Here is a 19,785-nt window from a genome sequence, read left to right as displayed (position 1 = left end):
TATACCACTTGTTCAACTAAAAATGAAAAAAAAAATAAACATTTAAAAAACCAAATAGATTATATATTATTTGAGCAATTCTTATACCTAAAAATAGAATATGTCAATCACTCCGCCTAAAATAAAATACGGATTATGAATATAATTTTAAACTGCTTAAATAAGACCGTATGGTGTCCACCCACGCAACGCGTTTAGTGTTACCCTCGCGACGGGCCGCGCAAATCCCCCGCGCAGTAGGACCGTGCTACCGCGCCAGACTGCCCTCTGTTTGTTTTATAGCCAAATGCTGGTGCAGCGCAGCCAGCAGAGAATAATCACAACGTGTTCGCGGACGACCTGACCGAGACTTCGACTTACGAGTGCCCGAGATCCGTGTTCCGTGCTCCGATCCGATTCTATCCGATCTGATCCGTTCTGTTCCGCTCCGGGGAAATGTCAGCCACCAACGGCACGCACTACGAGCAGCTGCACCAGGGCCGCACCAAGATGTACAAGTCCAAGGTGGACGTCGTCCTGGGCGCCCAGTGGGGCGACGAGGGCAAAGGAAAAGTGGTGGACATGCTGGCCTCCGATGTGGACATCGTCTGCAGGTGTCAGGTGAGAACGGGGCATAACCGAGAGGGGGGAAAGTCAAAAAGTCTGCTCCGAACTGGCACTGATAACGGGCGGTATCCTTGCCCAAGGACAACCCACCCAGCCACCCAGCATCTGCGTATTTCACCAGATGAGCCACCTTTTTTCCAACCACACACTATCGCTCTTTTCGGCCGCCGCCGCCGCATGCTTTCCCATTTGTATTTATCAATTCTGCCATCCCGCCATGTGGCTGCGTCTGTGTGCGTCCGTGTCCGTCCGTGGGCCTATTTGTCCAAGTGTTCGTGCGGAGCGCGCATGTGTGCGCCTATCTCCCCCTCCCCTTTCCACTTCCACTGGTGTTCCCCTGTGTTGGTGTGTATGCCGCAGTGCTGCCCCCACAGCGGGTTTCACGCCGCATCTGGCTTGTTTCGGAGGTCAGGAACTGGCCAGATGCAGCAGGTGTCGTAAGCCAATATCAGGCTGAGATGAGGTCCCACTTACTAAGTTTTTAGTTGAGTAGTTTCTTTCAAAGTTATATGTAAATAAATATAGCCCACTATTTATACTCAGATATTGGTTCACCAAAAAGTGCCTAACTGGAATCACTTCTTCTAATATTTACCAACATGTTTTATGAACATAGTATTAAGAGTAACAAAGATATCATCTCAACTTAACGTTTTTAGAATAATTTTGATTACTCTTTTTTTTTTACACTTATAGTTTCCTGACCTTTTATTCGGAAAATCTAACTTGTCTAATGAACAATAACGACAGTTTTTGGCGATTCTGGTTTATAATAAGCAATCAAAAATCCACATTTTTAAAGCTAACTAATTTTAATTCACGAAGTCTTCAATATTTTTTGGTAAAAGAAAATTTGCTCCTTAAAAAATAAGAACATAATGTTTTTCACGATTCTGAAAAGGCAATTTATTCATTACCGTATCCGTTCTTTCTTCTGATTGGACCTTTAGTTATCTAGAAAATGGTTATCCAATTCTTTCCTACAACAGCTTCGTCCGTGCAAAGTTCCCATTACCCTACATATCCAAAATCCAGCTTGGGATTTTTAGCTACTTCTGCCTACAGCACTTTTATTTCGTCAGCAAGTCTGCCAACAATGCTGGCGCAGCAAAATTCGTCACTTGTGCTTCGCCTTCTCTTTCCCGCCTCACTCGCCATCTCTTTCGTCGCTGACGTTAATTCCTATCCCCGTCCCTGTCATACTGCTCGGTCGGCGGACCGCCAAAGTTTACATAACCGCCAACATCATTCACCAGAAACTTGGTTCTACTTTGTGGTAGAACCTGTGGAAATGCAACCCATGCAGAATCACTGACTTCCCGGCGAGCTCTATTCTTCAGAACTCCGGCAATGAAAACATCCCCGGGATTAGGGCATTGCGTGTTATTAATGGATTGTTTATGCCAAACAACTTGTTGATTTCTCAGAACCACCTACGCAGTTCAATGGACGATATGCCGCGAAGAGCAGGCTCTATCCATCAAAGTAGTTCAGCAGAATCAAAGAGGCGTTATCAGTGCCCCCTTATATAATAACATCCCCAATTGATTATCGCACTGAGTCACACGACTGACACGCCCCTACGGCGATTCCGATTACGACATTATTATGTATTCTATAGTCTGTATCTGTAACTATATTCTGAATTCCGTATATTGCGTCGCGAAAGGCCATGGACAGGAACTGGAACCGGGAACCCCAGATTGCGATCTCGCCATTTCCCCGTATCTTATCACAGACCCGGACTATAAGCCATAAGCCCTCTCCTTGGCACCGCGTAAACATTTTGATTATCTTGTTTTTGGTTTTTAGCAATGATTTGTGAAGGTTCCAGAATTTTCACTCTTCCGCCGCTAATCACTTTTTGTATTCATCTTACAGTGTATTAATATACATAGAAAACAAATTTCGTTAGATTAGCAAAATGTAGACATTTTTTTTGTACAGTTGCCAAAATGAAAAGGAAAAACACATTAAATTTCTCGAGTGCTTACGTGAATATAGTCGTAGTTATCTGTATGTGTGGAAACGTTTTCGCTTATTGTCATTTGATATTATATCTGGGCACGTGGGACAAATATTCCCCGTTCGATGGGCTATGTGTTATTCAATTTGCAAAATATACCCATAATATTTATTTATTTTTCACACAAGCTTTGTTTTTCTGCTCTGCCGTCGCACAAGCGAAAGCAAAACAAATAATGCTAATTTTGTATATCAACACCTATACCTATTTTGTATATCTCGAAAATGTAGAGCTCATTTTTCAATCTTTTCTCTCCACAGGGCGGCAATAATGCTGGACACACTGTGGTGGCTAATGGCACGGAGTTCGACTTTCATCTCCTGCCCAGTGGAGTTGTGAACGAGAAGTGCGTTTCCGTCATCGGTAAGTTCAGTACCTGGACCTAGAAAATATATAGCCAGGATCTGCAAGGATCAATGCAGTTTTGAGAGAAAAGCGAGCAAGAACTATGGTTCTGATATGATGATTAGTTGTCCAAGTAAGCATGCGTCATTCCGTTTTTCTTTTATCAATTTTAAATTTAAATTTGTTCCGATATTATCAGGGCAGTATAGGTGTATATCTTTTATATACAAATACCTTTGTTTGAAATGTTAGGAATCTGCGAAGATACCAATCTATTAATGCTACTGCGCTAAAATTTTTACCCTGCATCCTTACTTATAAGCAGTAATGTGCTAGAAACTGATTTTGCCCCAAGTATCTCCCACCTATTCCATGAAAATAATGTACACTTATTGAGTTTTCTTAGTACACTTTATTTCTGTTAGGAAAATATATAGAGAAGGCTTGTCAATGAAAGTAAAAAAGCAATTCCTTTCCTCTACGCCATCCCACTTTTGTTTTCTTGATTTTAAATTTATATATATATACAGAATTTTCGCATACAGTATAGTTTGTAAATATACGGTCTGTTGTCGGTTTGTTTTGCTTTGAGCTTTTACTCGCTCTATGGGAAACTGAAATTGAACGTATCGAGCAAACATATATGTATGCATCTATATTCCGATTCTATTATTCTGATATATACAAAGGCAGATGTAGGCGAGGAATTTCTGGCAAGATTTAGTGCATCATTGACATTGGCTTGCGGGTCAGTTGGTCTGTTTTTCGACTTTGGTGCACCGTATGCCCATGAAAATGAAAGGTTTTCTACATTCTATTTCTGAAGATAAGCAATTGAGATAATTAAATCAGAGCCGGGGAAAGTACATATACAATGTATATTACCTTTGTGTCAGCCAGTGCCAGAGTGACGTCACTGACTGTCACCGCCAAGGTCGCCTGTTCGTCAATATTTTCGCAACTTTGTCAAAGTTTAATCGATGTTGCATGTAGGGTGTGTGGTCGTGGGTGACACTGTTTGTCCAGAGCAACAACCCAATCCGCACTGTCATCGTTTGTCACAAGACTAATTTATGAGATAGTCAGAACCGCACCAGCCCAGCGGCGAAACCCCATAACAAGTCCCCGAGAGCTTTTGCCGTTTAGATATCGTTTATGACACTCAGCCACAAACACACTCGGGCTCACATGTAACGGAAAATTATTCTAATCAGGCAATTAACTTATTATTTTTAATTTCCTAGCCCCTCGGTGCTCAATTCCAAACGACCCCGTTCGTTAAGCCGGCTCGCGTGCCTTGGCATTATGATTTCCAAATTGGATCCATGGACTCCCGTTTCGTCAACTTGCCTGTTTGTTATGCAACAATGTCTCTCCCCGATTTAGATATCAGCCTTTAAAAGCGGCTTAATCTTACGATTTTCCTAGCGGTTCTTATGTGACATTAAAGCTAAACAAAGAACGCCTTATCTTGATTACTTTTTATAGCGACCCTTAAAGAAAGTCCAAGTATTGAAGACTAATTCTAGGTGATTAGTCCAGACTGTTATAAAAGCTTTTAAACACATTCTTAGGAATTTGAGACCTCGATCGTCGAATTGTATTAGTTTTTATAGGTGATAGGCAAAAAATACAATGTTAGAAATCTGTAAAACCAATATTTTAGTTTTTTTTCCTTCCTTAAACACTATATTAAATATACTTGCCTCCCATTAAAAGTTTTCCAATTACCGAAATGAGTTCACGGCAATTGCAGAGGCCATTACGGAGCCCAATTTCTGAACCCCCTTACGTAAATCACACTGCCGTTGCAATCACATGACACCCAACTGCAGTTCGCTGGTTATTTATTACTCATTTAATGCACTGCTCTGCAGATGGGGAAATCCCCCGAAATTAAGAACGCATACTAAAACGCATACTTGACATTTACAGGCAATGGCGTCGTCATCCATCTACCCTCGCTGTTCGACGAGGTGCTGAAGAACGAAGCCAAGGGGCTGCAGCTTCCGGAGAACCGGCTGATCATCTCGGATCGTGCCCACCTAGTGTTTGATTTCCACCAGCATGTGGACGGTATGCAGGAAGCCGAAAAGGGCGGAAAATCGCTCGGCACCACCAAGAAGGGTATCGGTCCGGCCTACTCCAGCAAGGCCACTCGCAACGGCATCCGAGTGGGCGAACTGCTCGGTGACTTCAACCTGTTTAGCGACAAGTGAGAGGAGTTGTGCCCGGGGAACTCGGGGAACCCAGATTTTAACCGCCCTCTTTGACCCCCATTAGGTTCAAGTCGATTGTGGCCACGCACGTGCGCCTGTTCCCATCGATTAATGTGGACGTGGAGGCGGAGCTGGCCCGCTACAAGGACTACGCGGATAAGGTGCGTCCCTATGTCAAGGACACCATTTGCTTCCTGCACACCGCCCTGCGCAACGGCAAGACGATCCTGGTCGAGGGCGCCAACGCGGCCATGCTAGACATTGACTTCGGCACGTACCCGTATGTGACGAGCAGCAACTGCAGCATTGGCGGAGTTCTCACGGGTCTGGGTCTGCCCCCGCAGACGATTGGCGAGGTGATTGGCGTGGTCAAGGCCTATACGACACGAGTGGGCGACGGTCCCTTCCCCACCGAGCAGCTTAATGTGAGTGGAATCTTGGTTAATCCTTTGTATAACGTTGCTTATAATATACTCTTTTTTCAGGAAATTGGCGACTTGCTGCAGACGCGCGGCTTCGAGATCGGTGTCACCACCAAGCGAAAGCGCCGCTGCGGCTGGCTGGACATTCCGCTGCTGAAGTACACGTCGCTGGTCAACGGCTACACTTGCATCTGTCTGACCAAGCTGGACATTCTCGACACGCTGCCGGAGATCAAGGTGGCCGTGGGCTACAAGAAGCCCAGTGGCGAGAAACTCGACCACTTCCCAGGCACCATTGCCGAACTGGGAAGCATTGAGGTGGAGTACGCCGTGCTGCCAGGCTGGCAGACATCCACCGAGCACATACGCAACTTCAAGGAGCTGCCGGAGAATGCCCAGAGCTATGTCCGGTTCCTGGAGAGCGAGCTAAGTGTTCCCGTGCGCTGGGTGGGCGTAGGAAAGGGTCGCGAGTCCATCATCAACGTGCATTAACCAGCCAGCAAGTGTGCCGACGTACTTATGCCTACGATTTTGTGTATATGAGACGGAAACGCTTTAGAGCCCATTAGCCAGAAACGGCCCTTAAACTATCCAACCACAACTACAGACCTAACCCACAAATACAACTAATATTTCGACTATCTACAACATTTGGACACAAATTATTAGCCTATTGCTTCTTTAAGTTGTATTTCTTAGTTTTGATGTTCACAAAATCATTTAAAGCGGTGCCGTCCGGGGCTCGCACGCATATATATACTATAACTTCTTGTTTGATGAGGACGTACTTAGTTTTTAAGATCATCAGGTGCAGTTTCAGATTTTTTGTATGCAAAGGGAAGCAGATATTTTTTATTGTACAATAACTAAATGATGTTGTTTTAATATTTAAATACAACAGTGTGCTCTGACTTGTGTAATTGTGTCGCAAGGTAAATACATTTTAAAGTCTAAAATTGTGTTTTATTTCGAATGGAAAAGGGTTATTAAATCGATGTGAAATTTATAAATATATGATTTTCAGGCTGTTGGACGGATCTTGCCTGGTAGTAAAGTGGGCGGAAGTTTATAGTATAATTAAATCCAGGCTCCAGTTTTCAGTGAAATACTTCTTAATAGCCCTTGAAATGTAGTAAAGTTTATAGTTTCCACAGTCATTGGTCTTTATTAACCAGCCCATTAAAACCCGTGAAATTTTAAAATTGAGAATTAGGCGTTCCCTTGAATAACAACCTTTAAAAAGTTTTATTTTTAAATTAAAAGTTTGAATTCGCGGAAATCCCGCCTACTACTATTGCTGATAATGTATGTGCGTCAAATTAGCGTCGGCCTGTTAGCAACGAAAACGGGAACGGTGGAATATGGAACATGGGGCTCTTTTTATTTTTAAATTTTCTCGCTATTTGGGGACCAAATCGAAAAATCTAAAATGCTAGATTGTTAAGAAAGAAAAGATCTATCGAGCTAGGTAGGTTTGGGACACATACGAGGCCTATTAGTGTTTCAAAAATGCATTTGAAAAATCGTGTCCCCACAATTTTGTTAACTGCTCCCCTCACAGAGGTTGTGCCAATATGCACGATAAACCAAGCTATTAAGGGTTAATTCAAGCTCCTTGTCTGAAAGTTTCATCAAAATCAAACCCACAGTTTTCGAGAAAAAAGCCTAACAGTACCGCAACCTCGGATTTTCCCCATACAAAAAAGAGGGGCAAAAATGAAATTACCTACTGCTCCACTCCTAGAGGTTGTGCCAACATGCACGGTATATGGGTAGATAGGGGATAATCTAGGGACTGTTCTGTGAAAGTTTTATCAAAATCAAACCCACAGATTTTGAGAAAATTGCTTAACAGTTGGGGGTGTTAAAAAGGTTATTAAAAGGCCGTTTAATCCAGAAACGGAACCATTGGATACTAAGACATAAACCACAATGTAAACAGCTTAGCCATGACAATCATTCGACGCTAACTTTCTATAACTTTATACAGCTCTCACAGAGGTTGTGCCAACTTGCACGGTATCGCATTCGAAGGGGCATCATTATAGCTAATTTCTGAATAAATTACAGGCAATTCAAACCCACAGTTTTCGAGAAATTCAAATCTTTTCAATTATGGCTTTTGCCACGCGGTCACACTGTCAAGGCCTGCGATAAATCGTATGACCCGTGACATCAACCATCAAAATATATATGCAAACTTTAATTAATTCATACAGCTCTCACAGAGGTTGTGCCAACTTGCACGGTATCGCATTCGAAGGGGCATCATTAAAGCTAATTTCTAAATAAATTTCAGGCAATTCAAACCCACAGTTTTCGAGAAATTCAAGTCTTTTCAATTATGGCTTTTGCCACGCGGTCACACTGCCAAGGCCTGCGATAAATCGTATGACCCGTGACATCAACCATCAAAATATATATGCAAACTTTAATTAATTCATACAGCTCTCACAGAGGTTGTGCCAACTTGCACGGTATCGCATTCGAAGGGGCATCATTAAAGCTAATTTCTAAATAAATTTCAGGCAATTCAAACCCACAGTTTTCGAGAAATTCAAGTCTTTTCAATTATGGCTTTTGCCACGCGGTCACACTGTCAAGGCCTGCATATATATTTTGATGGTTGATGTCACGGGTCATACGATTTATCGCAGGCCTTGACAGTGTGACCGCGTGGCAAAAGCCATAATTGAAAAGACTTGAATTTCTCGAAAACTGTGGGTTTGAATTGCCTGTAATTTATTCAGAAATTAGCTATAATGATGCCCCTTCGAATGCGATACCGTGCAAGTTGGCACAACCTCTGTGAGAGCTGTATGAATTAATTAAAGTTTGCATATATATTTTGATGGTTGATGTCACGGGTCATACGATTTATCGCAGGCCTTGGCAGTGTGACCGCGTGGCAAAAGCCATAATTGAAAAGACTTGAATTTCTCGAAAACTGTGGGTTTGAATTGCCTGAAATTTATTTAGAAATTAGCTTTAATGATGCCCCTTCGAATGCGATACCGTGCAAGTTGGCACAACCTCTGTGAGAGCTGTATGAATTAATTAAAGTTTGCATATATATTTTGATGGTTGATGTCACGGGTCATACGATTTATCGCAGGCCTTGGCAGTGTGACCGCGTGGCAAAAGCCATAATTGAAAAGACTTGAATTTCTCGAAAACTGTGGGTTTGAATTGCCTGTAATTTATTCAGAAATTAGCTATAATGATGCCCCTTCGAATGCGATACCGTGCAAGTTGGCACAACCTCTGTGAGAGCTGTATGAATTAATTAAAGTTTGCATATATATTTTGATGGTTGATGTCACGGGTCATACGATTTATCGCAGGCCTTGACAGTGTGACCGCGTGGCAAAAGCCATAATTGAAAAGACTTGAATTTCTCGAAAACTGTGGGTTTGAATTGCCTGTAATTTATTCAGAAATTAGCTATAATGATGCCCCTTCGAATGCGATACCGTGCAAGTTGGCACAACCTCTGTGAGAGCTGTATAAAGTTATAGAAAGTTAGCGTCGAATGATTGTCATGGCTAAGCTGTTTACATTGTGGTTTATGTCTTAGTATCCAATGGTTCCGTTTCTGGATTAAACGGCCTTTTAATAACCTTTTTAACACCCCCAACTGTTAAGCAATTTTCTCAAAATCTGTGGGTTTGATTTTGATAAAACTTTCACAGAACAGTCCCTAGATTATCCCCTATCTACCCATATACCGTGCATGTTGGCACAACCTCTAGGAGTGGAGCAGTAGGTAATTTCATTTTTGCCCCTCTTTTTTGTATGGGGAAAATCCGAGGTTGCGGTACTGTTAGGCTTTTTTCTCGAAAACTGTGGGTTTGATTTTCATGAAACTTTCAGACAAGGAGCTTGAATTAACCCCTTATAGCTTAGTTTATCGTGCATATTGGCACAACCTCTGTGAGGGGAGCAGTTAACAAAATTGTGGGGACACGATTTTTCAAATGCATTTTTGAAATACTAATAGGCCTCGTATGTGTCCCAAACCTACCTAGCTCGATAGATCTTTTCTTTCTTAACAATCTAGCATTTTAAATTTTTCGATTTGGTCCCCAAATAGCGAGAAAATTTAAAAATAAAAAGGGCCCCATGTTCCATATTCCACCGTTCCCGTTTTCGTTGCTAACAGGCCGACGCTAATTTGACGCACATTTTGCCTGAATAACTTTGAGATATCGTGGCTGGCCACACTGGGAATCGCCGACTCAGCTTTGATCTGGCCACACTGCTCGTTGAGAATAACTGTTTAGCCAGGTCAGCACTGCACTTAAAATTGCATGTGCCTTAAATACATATAAAAACCACGAGGAAAATGGTTAGGTCAGCACCGGTAGTTGCAATCATTGCACTTTTCCTGCTGATCGCATCGCTGGGAGTGGATGCCGACAAAAAGCAGAGCAAGAAGTACAGCAAAGAGGCAAATGACCCGCATTTCCAGCAAGTAAAGCAGGAGAAGTATGACCCAGACTTCAGAACCATCCAGCGGCCATTTCGCATGGCCAAATTGAATCTCGTGTGGGCCAAGGCTCAGAACGTAAGTGTGGAGAGTCATATACCTAAAGTTCCTGTTAATAACCCCCTGTTACAGCGCCTTACAGAGCCCAAGCTCAAGTCGCTCTATATGGAGCTTAAGATCCACGATAAGGAGGAGATCGCCTGGAAGCAGCTCAACTCGCAGCACAAGGACAAGGATGGCCTGAAGGACGACGAGCTGCGCCGCAAGCTCATTGGCATCATGAGCAGCTACGATCTGCTGGAGCACTTTGACGAGACCCAGGACGCGGAGAAGCTTAAGCCCTACAAGGTAAGGAAATCCCCACTCCTTAGGCGCAACAGGTCATTTATACCCTGCCTACTTTACAGAAATTCCACGACGCTGATGAGCGTTACAAAAACAAGAGCCTTTTCAAGGACAAAAAACTCGTACGGCTGTGGGAAAAGGCAGAGCTTTCCGGCTTCACTGCAGAGGAATTGAAATCTCTGAAGCAGGAGTTTGATCATCACCAGGATAAAGTCGACGTGTACTACAGCTTGCTGGAGAATATCGGCACCGTGGATACCGACAAGCATGAGAGTATGTTTTTCTAAATATCAAATTAAAAACATTTTACTTAGTTTGTTCCCTCTTCAGACGCTATAAACACCGAAGATCTGGACAACTACAATCTGATTTCAAATGATGCCAACGAAAATGAGATCAAAACCCACGCACAAAATGTTAAAAGTTTCGAAAACGACCTTAACACCCTTCGTGGCCATCATGCTGGCATCAAGGATCATTACGATAGACTAGAACGTCTGGTGTCCTCTGGTCCACACAGTCAGGACTTTATCGAGCCTAAAGTTCAGGGTCTGTGGCGCGTGGCTAAGTCTAGCAATTTCACTGAAAAGGAACTGGAGTCCATAAAGACTGAACTGCATCATTTCGAAAGCCGACTACTGAAGCTGCGTCATCTGCATGCTGAGCATGCTTTGCACAAGGAGAAGTACAAGGTATAAGTTTGGAGAATTTCTTAAAAATCATAAGGTGACTAATATGTTGTAACTTATAGGGCGAGAAACACAAGGACAAGAGCAACCGCTTTGAGGACATGGAGGATCAGCTGAAAAAGCAAACTCGCAAGGTGGAGAAACTGCAGGAGAACATTGAAAAAACCATTTTTAAGCACACCGAACTTTAAGGGTTGATGCAATCACTGAACGTGCCAAGCGAATAAATTAGAATTAGGTGCAACTGTTTGTGAGAAGCACAATATCACTTGAGCTGCTATTCAGCATTTGTAAATAGGTATAGTTTTGATACCAAATATCATTTGAATGAAATTAAAATCTCATGAAGCTTAATATTTTTGTAATAAGTTGTATAAATCTGGAAAATTTAAATTTTGTGTTAAATAATTTCTTTGCCTTAAAAACCAGAAAGGCTTAAAGAGTTAATGTATATTTTATGAGATAAGTTCATATAATATCATAAGGATGGAAGTAAACCGTTAAAAGCCGGTGATATTTTCAGTAGGACCATACTAGACCTTTCACTAAACGCGTATTTTCCTCCAACCAGTAGGACCGCACCTAGTATGACCATACGCCAGTCGCATTCTTGTTGTTGTCTGTTTCGTGGGCCAAAAAAAATAAAATATTAACTTAGCGAAAAGAAGTCGATATATATGTGCAGCGGTCGGTGCAAGTGCTAAATGGGTACATAGTGCATATGTACACACAGCGACATGGGCATGGTGGAGGCGACGACGTCGGAGCTGCGCCTGGAGGCCCCAAATTCGTACACGTACCTCCTGGCGACCGTCAGCCTGACGCTCACTTTCATCGTGATGTTGGGCGCTTGTCTCTGCTGCAAGAAGCGCATCCCCAAGTGAGTTCCTGCTCCCGGTTCCTGCAAGGATCAGCAGCGCATTTCTAGGGGGATTACTCAGGCGGCGGGAACAGGGCGGTGTAGGCCAGCGAGAGAGTGAAAGTGGGTCTCTTTCTCCGCCTCTACGTCGCCCAGTTCCAGTTGGATGCACCCATTGGACTAATAACACTCTCTATACCCCCTGCTTCCCCAGAAATGACATGATGGGCCCAGAGGGCATGGTCAAGCTGAAGAATCCCGACGAGGTCATTGTGGTCACCAATCTGGTGGGCAACAGCGAGTCCCAGGCGGAGCTGAATGCCTCCACAGTATCAAATGCAGACTCCGAAAAGCGGTGAGTGTCTACTACTCTACAAGCAAATCAAGCAGAAAATTAACCCTTAACACTTTCCAGGTCAAGCACTGCAGCTCATCGCAGTTTGCCCGACATTCCCGTGGCCGAGAGCAATGATAATGGCTCCGAACTATACGAAACCGTGGCGGACAAGCAGCTGGTCGATGCCCGCAATGCCCGCAGCCAAAGTCGTAAGTGGTAATCCAGATCCTAAGAAGCATCTAATATAATTCCTGCTTCTAATCAATGCCACAGCCCAGCCAAGCATGAAAAAACAGACCAGCGTGTCGCAGCACAGCTCCATCAGCCAGGCGGATGATGTCAGTTCACCGTACTCACGTGTTAAGGGTCTGCCGCACGACTACGCTAAGGTGCGGGGCACCGAGCATCCCTATGCCCAGCTGAATGCCCCCTCTACGTCGCATGCGGCCAACCATGGATCTGCAGCAGCTGCTGCGGCGGCTGCAGTGGTGGCAGGGTCCTCCAGCGATGGCATCGATCCCATGCACCGCAGTTCCCAGCATAGCGAGGGCTCAAGGGAGCTTAATGACTCGGCCCCGGCACAGGCTGAGATTCCCGCCGCCTCTGCGATCGCAGGCATGATTTCGGCTAGCCAAGATCTGCCCTACATGACGCCGCCCATCGCCAACCAGCATTTTAGCGGCGACTCGCAGGATTCATCGAGTAAGTTTGTGGCACGCGAGGTGATGTCATATTCCTAAGTACTTTACTCCGCAGAGGGATACACAAGCATTAGTGTGAGGGAGCCGCTGGCCAACATTCTGGCGCAACAACCACCGGGGAAACCGTCGAATAGGAACCCAACTTTATCGCGGGATGTGAACGACTCCCACTACGCCACCGTATCAGACGATTCTGGTGAGTCACGGGAGAAAAATCAAAGTTCCCTAGGGAAACTTTTAATTTTGTATAATTACCTCATGGGTTTTAAATTTATAAACATTTCCTTTGATATATATTCTATAAAAACCATACATTAATGTTCTTACTTTTTTAGATGAAACTTATGCGGCAATTGAGGATCCCAATAATCGACACCAGGCCAATGCCGCTGATATTTACACGAGCGGTTCCGAGACGTACGCACAAATCCAGCCAATGCAGGCCAATCCCATAGTTGTGGCCGTCGAGATCAATAACAGCAGCAGTATTTCGACTGCTAATGCGTCCGCCGCCATGGTCGGAGGCGGTGCCAGCACCGGAATACATAGACCACCCAGCAGCAGCGGTGCCGATCATGGTATGCCTGTTCCACCGCCGGTAGACAGCTTGCGAGCTCAGATGCACTCGCGACAGGCTTCATCCTCGTCCAACAACAGCACATCTGTGTGCAATCTGGGCTCACCCAAGCCGGAGAAACGCCAGGCGAACTCTCCTCTGCCACCGACGCCCAAGGCAAGTGTGGGGCAGTCGCACCATCTGCACGCCGGCAGCATCAGTAACCTAGCTTCTGGCCGGAACTCGGTCATATCTGTGATCGAGGCGAGTGCCGAAGGTCACGAGGTGGAGTCTGGAGAAGCGTCGCCGCAGCGCAAGCACAGCAAGAGCCTCAGTCCATCCAAGGAAGGCGAGGGCAATAAGAACATTGAGGGCATGTACGCCAAGGTAAGATGAATATCTGCCAGAATCAGTAACCCAAGCTAAACCATTTCTTATACCCGTAGGTCATGAAAAAGCACAAATTTTCGCGCAACTCTCCGTCCTCCCAAAACAGTTCGCCCATCCTGGCCAGAAAGCAGCAGCAGGATGCCTTGGGTGTCAGTCCGTTGGACAGTGCTGCAGCCTTATTAGTTGATGGCCAGAAGGGTCGTGTGCGGAGCAATAGCTATTCGGCCAAGGATCACGGCTACGAAACGATTCCAGCCGATGGCCAAGTGATGCACGAGAACCGAAAGTCGGATTGCTATGCAGCTAACATGTTGCAAAAGGAACGACAACAGGAAGGAGGAGGTATGTCGACAGCCCTTCTCAGCCCCTCTTTAACAGTCCCTGCTCGATGAGTTCTGGGTAAATGGGCTGGTTCCTGTAATCTGCTCAAAGTTTTTACCCTGGCTTTGTCGCTAATCCCTGCCTAATGCCTAATCTGCCTGTCTATCTATCTGTCTCTCCTTGTCTCTCCTCTAAAATGCCTTCCCAAACTTAGTTGCTATGCCAAAATGAGTAATTTCCGTGTTTGTTCAACTCAAACAGCGAAAATTTAATGAGTTTTTCTTTGGAAGTAGCCGTGGTTAGTATCGTCTGCAGCAAATCCATAATTTCTTCACATCAATCTATGTAAATTCGCTGCTTCAAGCTGTTGACTAATGAATTGTTATTTCCGCCGCTATTTCAGCGATTGCCCAGCCAGTTACGATAGCAACAGCAATTGCGATCAGCGCCAGCACAAAGCACTACGAGACTATCCTAAACCAGCCACAGCCGCCGCCACCGACGCCGCCGTCCAACAGCAACAATGATCCAGGTTACGAGCAACTGCAACTGCACCCAGTTCCAGCAGGCGAGGATGAGGCCAAAAAGTCGGACTACGATCCCAACTACGAGGTGCTCAAGAGTCGTGCCCACTCGGACGACGGCTATGCCAAGGTGCTGGAAAAAAAACGCCCGCCCGCCACCGCTGACGCCTCCGGCTACAGCACCATTCCAGGGGCGGATGCGAACCATAACTATGCCAGCATTCTGGAGACGAAAGCCGCTGCGGAGACGGACCACTATGCCCGAATAGCGGAAAACGCAGTGGCGGGAACTCCGGGCAGCGGCAGTAGTCGCCTGACCCTCACATCACCCAGCTCCACGTCCAATTCCGTGTCGCTGAACTCTTCAACGGTGGCCACCAGCACACCGCAATCCTCGCAATACGAATCGCTGACGGGAACGGGCAGTGAAACGGATCCCAACTACGAGTCGGTGTGTTACCTAACCACGGCGGCTAATACAGCGACCACCACCACGACGACGACGACCAACACGAGCAGTGGGATGGAGCCGGGCTACGAGCTGCTGCAGGCAGACCAGGATTCGGACACGCAGGCGAGCAGTCCGATGAGTGGGGCAGCCTCCACCCCGAGCGAGCAGTTGCTGGTGGACGACTACTTCCACGTGTAGCCCGCGGTCGGTGGCCAGTGAGCTGGATCTCCCCTCATCAGTTTTTTGCTAAGCAATTCTTCACGCACATATCATCCATTCGATGCACAGACCCCCACACATCCACGCTTAAATCGTAGTTAGGAACGGCACTCGCCAAGCGACAGTCTTAGATTGCACTCAGTGGGTCACTGACCCACGGTCAGATCGGGACAGCAGTAAACCCATCCCATAATGGCACAGCTTCATATCGGTTTGCCCTTTAGAATATAGCGTAGCTTTAGGTTGACTTTTTTGTACAAACTATTTGTATGACCGGCTCGACAATTGCTTCCGGGCGAGGGTGGGTAATCGCTCCAAGTATCTACTCTATTATTATTATTCTATCTCAGTACCAGTGCGTCCTATTTTAGGTAAATTGAATGCAGGGGTCTTACTTGACGCGCCACTAGTTTAAATTGATGAGCACACACACCGGCGGTCCGAAGTGGGTTGTGTTTAGGCCAATGATATTTAGATGGCGGGCAGGAGGACTTACCTACTATACATATATGTATATTATATATATTTTTATATGTTCTGGCGTTTTTGCTGCTTTTTACTTTACTGAGGTCCGGTATAGGCTTAGTATATACACGTATTTACACACACAATACCCACGAGAAAGCAAGCCAAGTATTTGTATTGATAAATGTTAAAGGAAAACTTCCAAGTATTCAACCATCAAGAAACTAAGATAAAATGTTCAATAAATTATTGATGACACAACACGGTTGCTATTTTGATATCTGTAGGTATACAATTATGTTTATTAATATTGCATATGTATAGATGTATATCTGCTTACGGGTTGCAACAAGGCGGATCAATATATTGATGTGAGGGGCTTCACCAGGACAGGCGCACCAAATACAATAAATTTTAAATCACAAATTCTAATCTTCAAGGTTGACAAGGTGGTAACAAAGAACTAATTTGCTGTTCAATGAACTCTCTTTGTTTCGGGCAACCATTCTTATCCACTGATCTACATTTGATAAGGTTTCGAGTCTGTCCCGGTGTAGCACCCTTTAAGAGCTGTGCTAATTATAGATCGGTTGCAGAAGTCTTATACTCAGGTTTACATTGTTTTAACTATGGTTTTAACTAATTTTTATAACTTTAACTAGAACAGAGACATTTTAAAAATTACTAACTGTACGATCCAAGTAGTTCGGGGCACATAAGGGGGTTAACGGGGATACACATTGCATTTGCAACCACATCGAGCACATATAATGGAGATTATCTGATTGGGTAAATGCCTGCTGGCAGTCCGTCACGGCCCAGTCGTGTGACCGCGGGTGAGTCGCGTCACCCAGACGTAGATGAGGGCGCACACCACGAACTGCAGGAATATAAACTGGTAGTCGAAGATCATGCTACACCTGTGAAATGTTAACGACGAAACGCGCCCGACAAGCGCCGACCAAGCAGCCGCTTCCACGTCTCATTCGTTGTTGTCGTCAGCCATCGGGATTGCATCGGGCGCCACTGCTGCCGCCGGAAGAGGAGGTTGCACCTGGGCGGCCGGCTGCACCTGGGCAGCGATTGACGGTTCCCGATTGAGCAGGGCTATGTTGCTGGCCTTCATGCGGGCTATGGAGGAGGCCATTCCAGAGCCGTTGCCCATAGCTGATAGACACGGTGACATACAAGGAGTTGTGCATGATGAATTGCTGATTTCACACTGGTCAAGTAGGCGGAGAAGCTCGTTGGTGTCGGGTCCGCCATTGGTTTTCTGCTGCGGCTCATCCTTGGAGAGCAGCGCCAGGGCGGTGGTTAGGTCCCACATTTGGATGGCGCCGTTGCAGTGACCGGTGAGTATAAACCGGGATCCCATGCGCGACGATACCTCGCATTCGTGCACACAGAAAGCCGAAATTGTGGAACTGTCCACGGATCGGATGACGCACACCCGATCCCCGTTGGAAGCCAAGCGCACGTACAGTTGATCCGTCTCGGGCACCACCTTCTGCACGAATATCATGTCGTCGTAGTCGCCGTAGGGTCCAAAATCATTTCCAGCCGCATAGCTGTAGCTGGTGTCGGTGGCCTCCAGCGAGACGATCTTGAAGGAGGCTTCTGGCGTGGAGCCGGGCTGAGTGGAGAGCATTCCCCGGAAGCGGGTGAGACTCCAGGTTCGCACATGGTGGTACTCGCTGCACACAGAGACAAGGTACTTCTCCGACAGCATCACCTTGGTTACGGGGCTCTGGTGCACGAAGAAAGTCTCGAACAGATGTGGGCCATGGCCAGCTGTCTCCGGATGTTGGACGATGATCCGGACCGCCCCCGACTTGGTGCCATAGGCGATCTCGATCCAGTTGCCACTGATGCTCGATGTTTTCGGGGTAAGGTACACCGAGATGGCCGTGATTGGGTCCAAGGTGACATCTTTGTAGAGCTCGGTGACCAGCAAATCGTTGTCTTTCATTCGGAGCGGGAACTTCTGCATGTCTATGTAGTAGATGGACCCGTTGTTGCAGCCCAGCAGCAGGAACGAGCCGGCCGAGTCGAAGGAGAGCACGGGCACTAGGTCCTGGATCTGCCAGTGCTGGGTCATGGCGTGCCACACGCCGATCTTGCCGGAAGAGGACAGGGCCACCAGCTGGCTGCCGATGAAGAACAGGTACTCCACCCGCACGTTTAGATTGAAAGTGCCCACGTCTGTTTTCTGGCCGCCCTCCTGGATGCTCCACAACCTGATTTGACTGCCATACGATATGGCTACCATCTTGCTGGGCACTGGCTCCGCCGCGGAGGTGTTCACCTTCGAGTTGATGGCGATCCTTTCTATGGTGGCGTCGATGTGGGGCGATGTGAAGACCTGCTGCCAACCGTTGGAGTCCTTTACGCGGTAGCAGGTCACAAAGTGAGCGTAGGCCACTGCTATCCAGTTCTGGTGCGCCTTGATGATTTGCACCCGCATCGGGTCCACCCAGTGTGAGTTCTGCGTGGGGCTGAATACCAGGCCCACTTCGTTGCGGAAGACCTTGTTCAGATCCGCCGAAGAGTTGCGCGAGTGCCGCATAAAGTCCATCGAGGGATTGCGCGAGTGCAGCATCGGAGCTGGCGGATTGGGGCCGGTGGCACTGCTGCCCGTGCGACCCAGACGCAGATCCCACGAAGAATTGCGCGAGTGTGAGGAACGCGAGGGCTCCGGAACCCGCACCATGGACCCGGGTCGAGCACTCACCGCGCTGGCCGAAGTGGAGGGCACTGGCTCGTCCACAACGGCGGCTGCGGCTGGCACGGCTTCATTGGAGGGCATAGGCGGCGCCGCCAGGAAGCCGTAGAAGAGCACATCGCCGCAGGACGAGTGGCTGAGGTCCTCGCAGAGGGCCAGGCGCTTGGTGAGCGGTGTGATCCCATAATACTCCGCCTCGTGCCGCAGGGCGCGGATCTCACAGTTCTTGATGTCGATGTCCTTGGTCCTCAGGTAGTTGAGGATGATCGAAAAAAGCGTCGGATCGCGGTCAATGAAGATGGCATTGTGCTCGTCCCTCAGGCTCGAGATGCGTCCGCTGAGCAGGGCCGTGAAAAAGGTGTCCGGGATCCACGTAAGCGTTTGCCGCGACGTGGAAAAGCTACGGAAGGTAAGATGGAGATTGCATGCGTCATCAATGTGGTCAGTAAGGGCTCTGCCAGTTCTTTGTTCTTACCGCTGACCACCCACATTGAGGTTGACCAGGTCGCTGCTGGCGGGGTGCGTGAAGTAGGACATGGCAGTCCGATGATCCGATGACCCCCGGGCTGCCGTAGCAGCAGCGGACGGATTGGTGTGCCCTAAATGCGCTTCTATTTGTGTGGCTTCCGTGCTCCCAGCGCTCCAGCCAGCGACTGATACGGCGGACGCCGTGGCTGCCGCACCAGCGAAGCAGATAACTCGCGATTTCGGTCCCCAGCCCACTTGTCGAGCTGCGGGGTGCAATTTATTCGTTTAACTCTGGGTGCTGCCTATTTATTTATTTATTATTTGTTGCACTGCTCCGTAGACACTAGGGATGGGCACATCGATCGTGACTGCTCCTGATCACGAGCAGTCACCGTTTAGGAGGGGCCCCAGATGCATTTAATGCGTTATTTGACAGTTACTACTTTTGAATGTATAATTTAGTAAAATAATTTTACTTAAACAAATTGAAATAAGTATACAATATAAAAATTTATCTTGGCGAAAAATGGTACTGGAAACTAAAGCCCTTCGGCCCCAGGAAAATTAAAAAAATGGAGTTATATTATATACAATGCTTATTTTATAATATGTAGGAACTACCATTTTGAAT

The 19,785-nt window shown here is 46.5% G+C and overlaps 5 protein-coding genes across 7 annotated transcripts in view; 3 read left to right on the top strand and 2 right to left on the bottom strand.

Annotated features, from left to right (window-relative positions):
* RpS30 (ribosomal protein S30) overlaps nucleotides 1-10,701 on the bottom strand; it is a 29,886-nt gene extending 19,185 nt beyond the window's left edge. Inside the window, exon 1 of the mRNA XM_065867049.1 lies at nucleotides 10,692-10,701. The gene's annotated coding sequence lies outside the window, so the exon portion shown is untranslated. The remainder of the gene's footprint in view (nucleotides 1-10,691) is intronic.
* On the top strand, nucleotides 296-6,574 carry Adss (adenylosuccinate synthetase). Of its 2 annotated transcripts, none has more exons than XM_036817876.3 (5): nucleotides 296-600; nucleotides 2,893-2,995; nucleotides 4,913-5,192; nucleotides 5,261-5,621; nucleotides 5,682-6,574. In XM_036817876.3, the coding sequence occupies exons 1-5, from the start codon at nucleotides 436-438 to the stop codon at nucleotides 6,108-6,110; spliced, it is 1,338 nt and encodes a 445-aa protein (XP_036673771.1). In that variant the 5' UTR covers nucleotides 296-435; the 3' UTR covers nucleotides 6,111-6,574. The 2 variants fall into 2 exon arrangements, with proteins under 2 accessions (XP_036673771.1, XP_065723112.1); XM_065867040.2 differs by lacking the exon at nucleotides 296-600 and adding an exon at nucleotides 2,264-2,383.
* Nucleotides 9,880-11,495, top strand: LOC108010590 (alpha-2-macroglobulin receptor-associated protein). The gene is made up of 5 exons (XM_017075475.4): nucleotides 9,880-10,185; nucleotides 10,240-10,455; nucleotides 10,515-10,725; nucleotides 10,783-11,144; nucleotides 11,204-11,495. Exons 1-5 carry the CDS (start codon nucleotides 9,964-9,966, stop codon nucleotides 11,330-11,332), a joined length of 1,140 nt encoding a protein of 379 aa, XP_016930964.3. The 5' UTR covers nucleotides 9,880-9,963; the 3' UTR covers nucleotides 11,333-11,495.
* Nucleotides 11,496-11,741: 246 nt separating this feature from the next.
* On the top strand, nucleotides 11,742-16,225 carry LOC108016203 (platelet binding protein GspB). 2 transcript variants are annotated; one of them, XR_010654541.2, is made up of 9 exons: nucleotides 11,742-12,021; nucleotides 12,215-12,355; nucleotides 12,416-12,546; nucleotides 12,611-13,039; nucleotides 13,094-13,234; nucleotides 13,374-13,981; nucleotides 14,041-14,326; nucleotides 14,520-14,603; nucleotides 14,709-14,842. XR_010654541.2 is itself a non-coding variant. In XM_065867037.2 (8 exons), exons 1-8 carry the CDS (start codon nucleotides 11,879-11,881, stop codon nucleotides 15,476-15,478), a joined length of 2,649 nt encoding a protein of 882 aa, XP_065723109.1. In that variant the 5' UTR covers nucleotides 11,744-11,878; the 3' UTR covers nucleotides 15,479-16,225. The 2 variants fall into 2 exon arrangements, 1 of the variants encoding a protein (XP_065723109.1); XM_065867037.2 differs by lacking the exon at nucleotides 14,520-14,603 and having other exon boundaries at nucleotides 11,744-12,021; nucleotides 14,709-16,225.
* Nucleotides 16,226-16,230: 5 nt separating this feature from the next.
* On the bottom strand, nucleotides 16,231-19,511 carry LOC108016215 (BTB/POZ domain-containing protein KCTD3). Its single transcript, XM_017082845.4, has 2 exons — nucleotides 19,162-19,511; nucleotides 16,231-19,086 (listed from the first exon to the last, which is right to left on the bottom strand). Exons 1-2 carry the CDS (start codon nucleotides 19,221-19,223, stop codon nucleotides 16,947-16,949), a joined length of 2,202 nt encoding a protein of 733 aa, XP_016938334.3. The 5' UTR covers nucleotides 19,224-19,511; the 3' UTR covers nucleotides 16,231-16,946.
* Between the last annotated feature and the right edge of the window lie 274 nt (nucleotides 19,512-19,785).

Source organism: Drosophila suzukii, chromosome 3 (genome assembly GCF_043229965.1).
Source record: "Drosophila suzukii chromosome 3, CBGP_Dsuzu_IsoJpt1.0, whole genome shotgun sequence".
NCBI lineage: Eukaryota > Metazoa > Arthropoda > Insecta > Diptera > Drosophilidae > Drosophila > Drosophila suzukii.
Note: the sequence above shows the minus strand (reverse complement) of the source record. Positions and strands in the feature narration are given on the sequence as shown.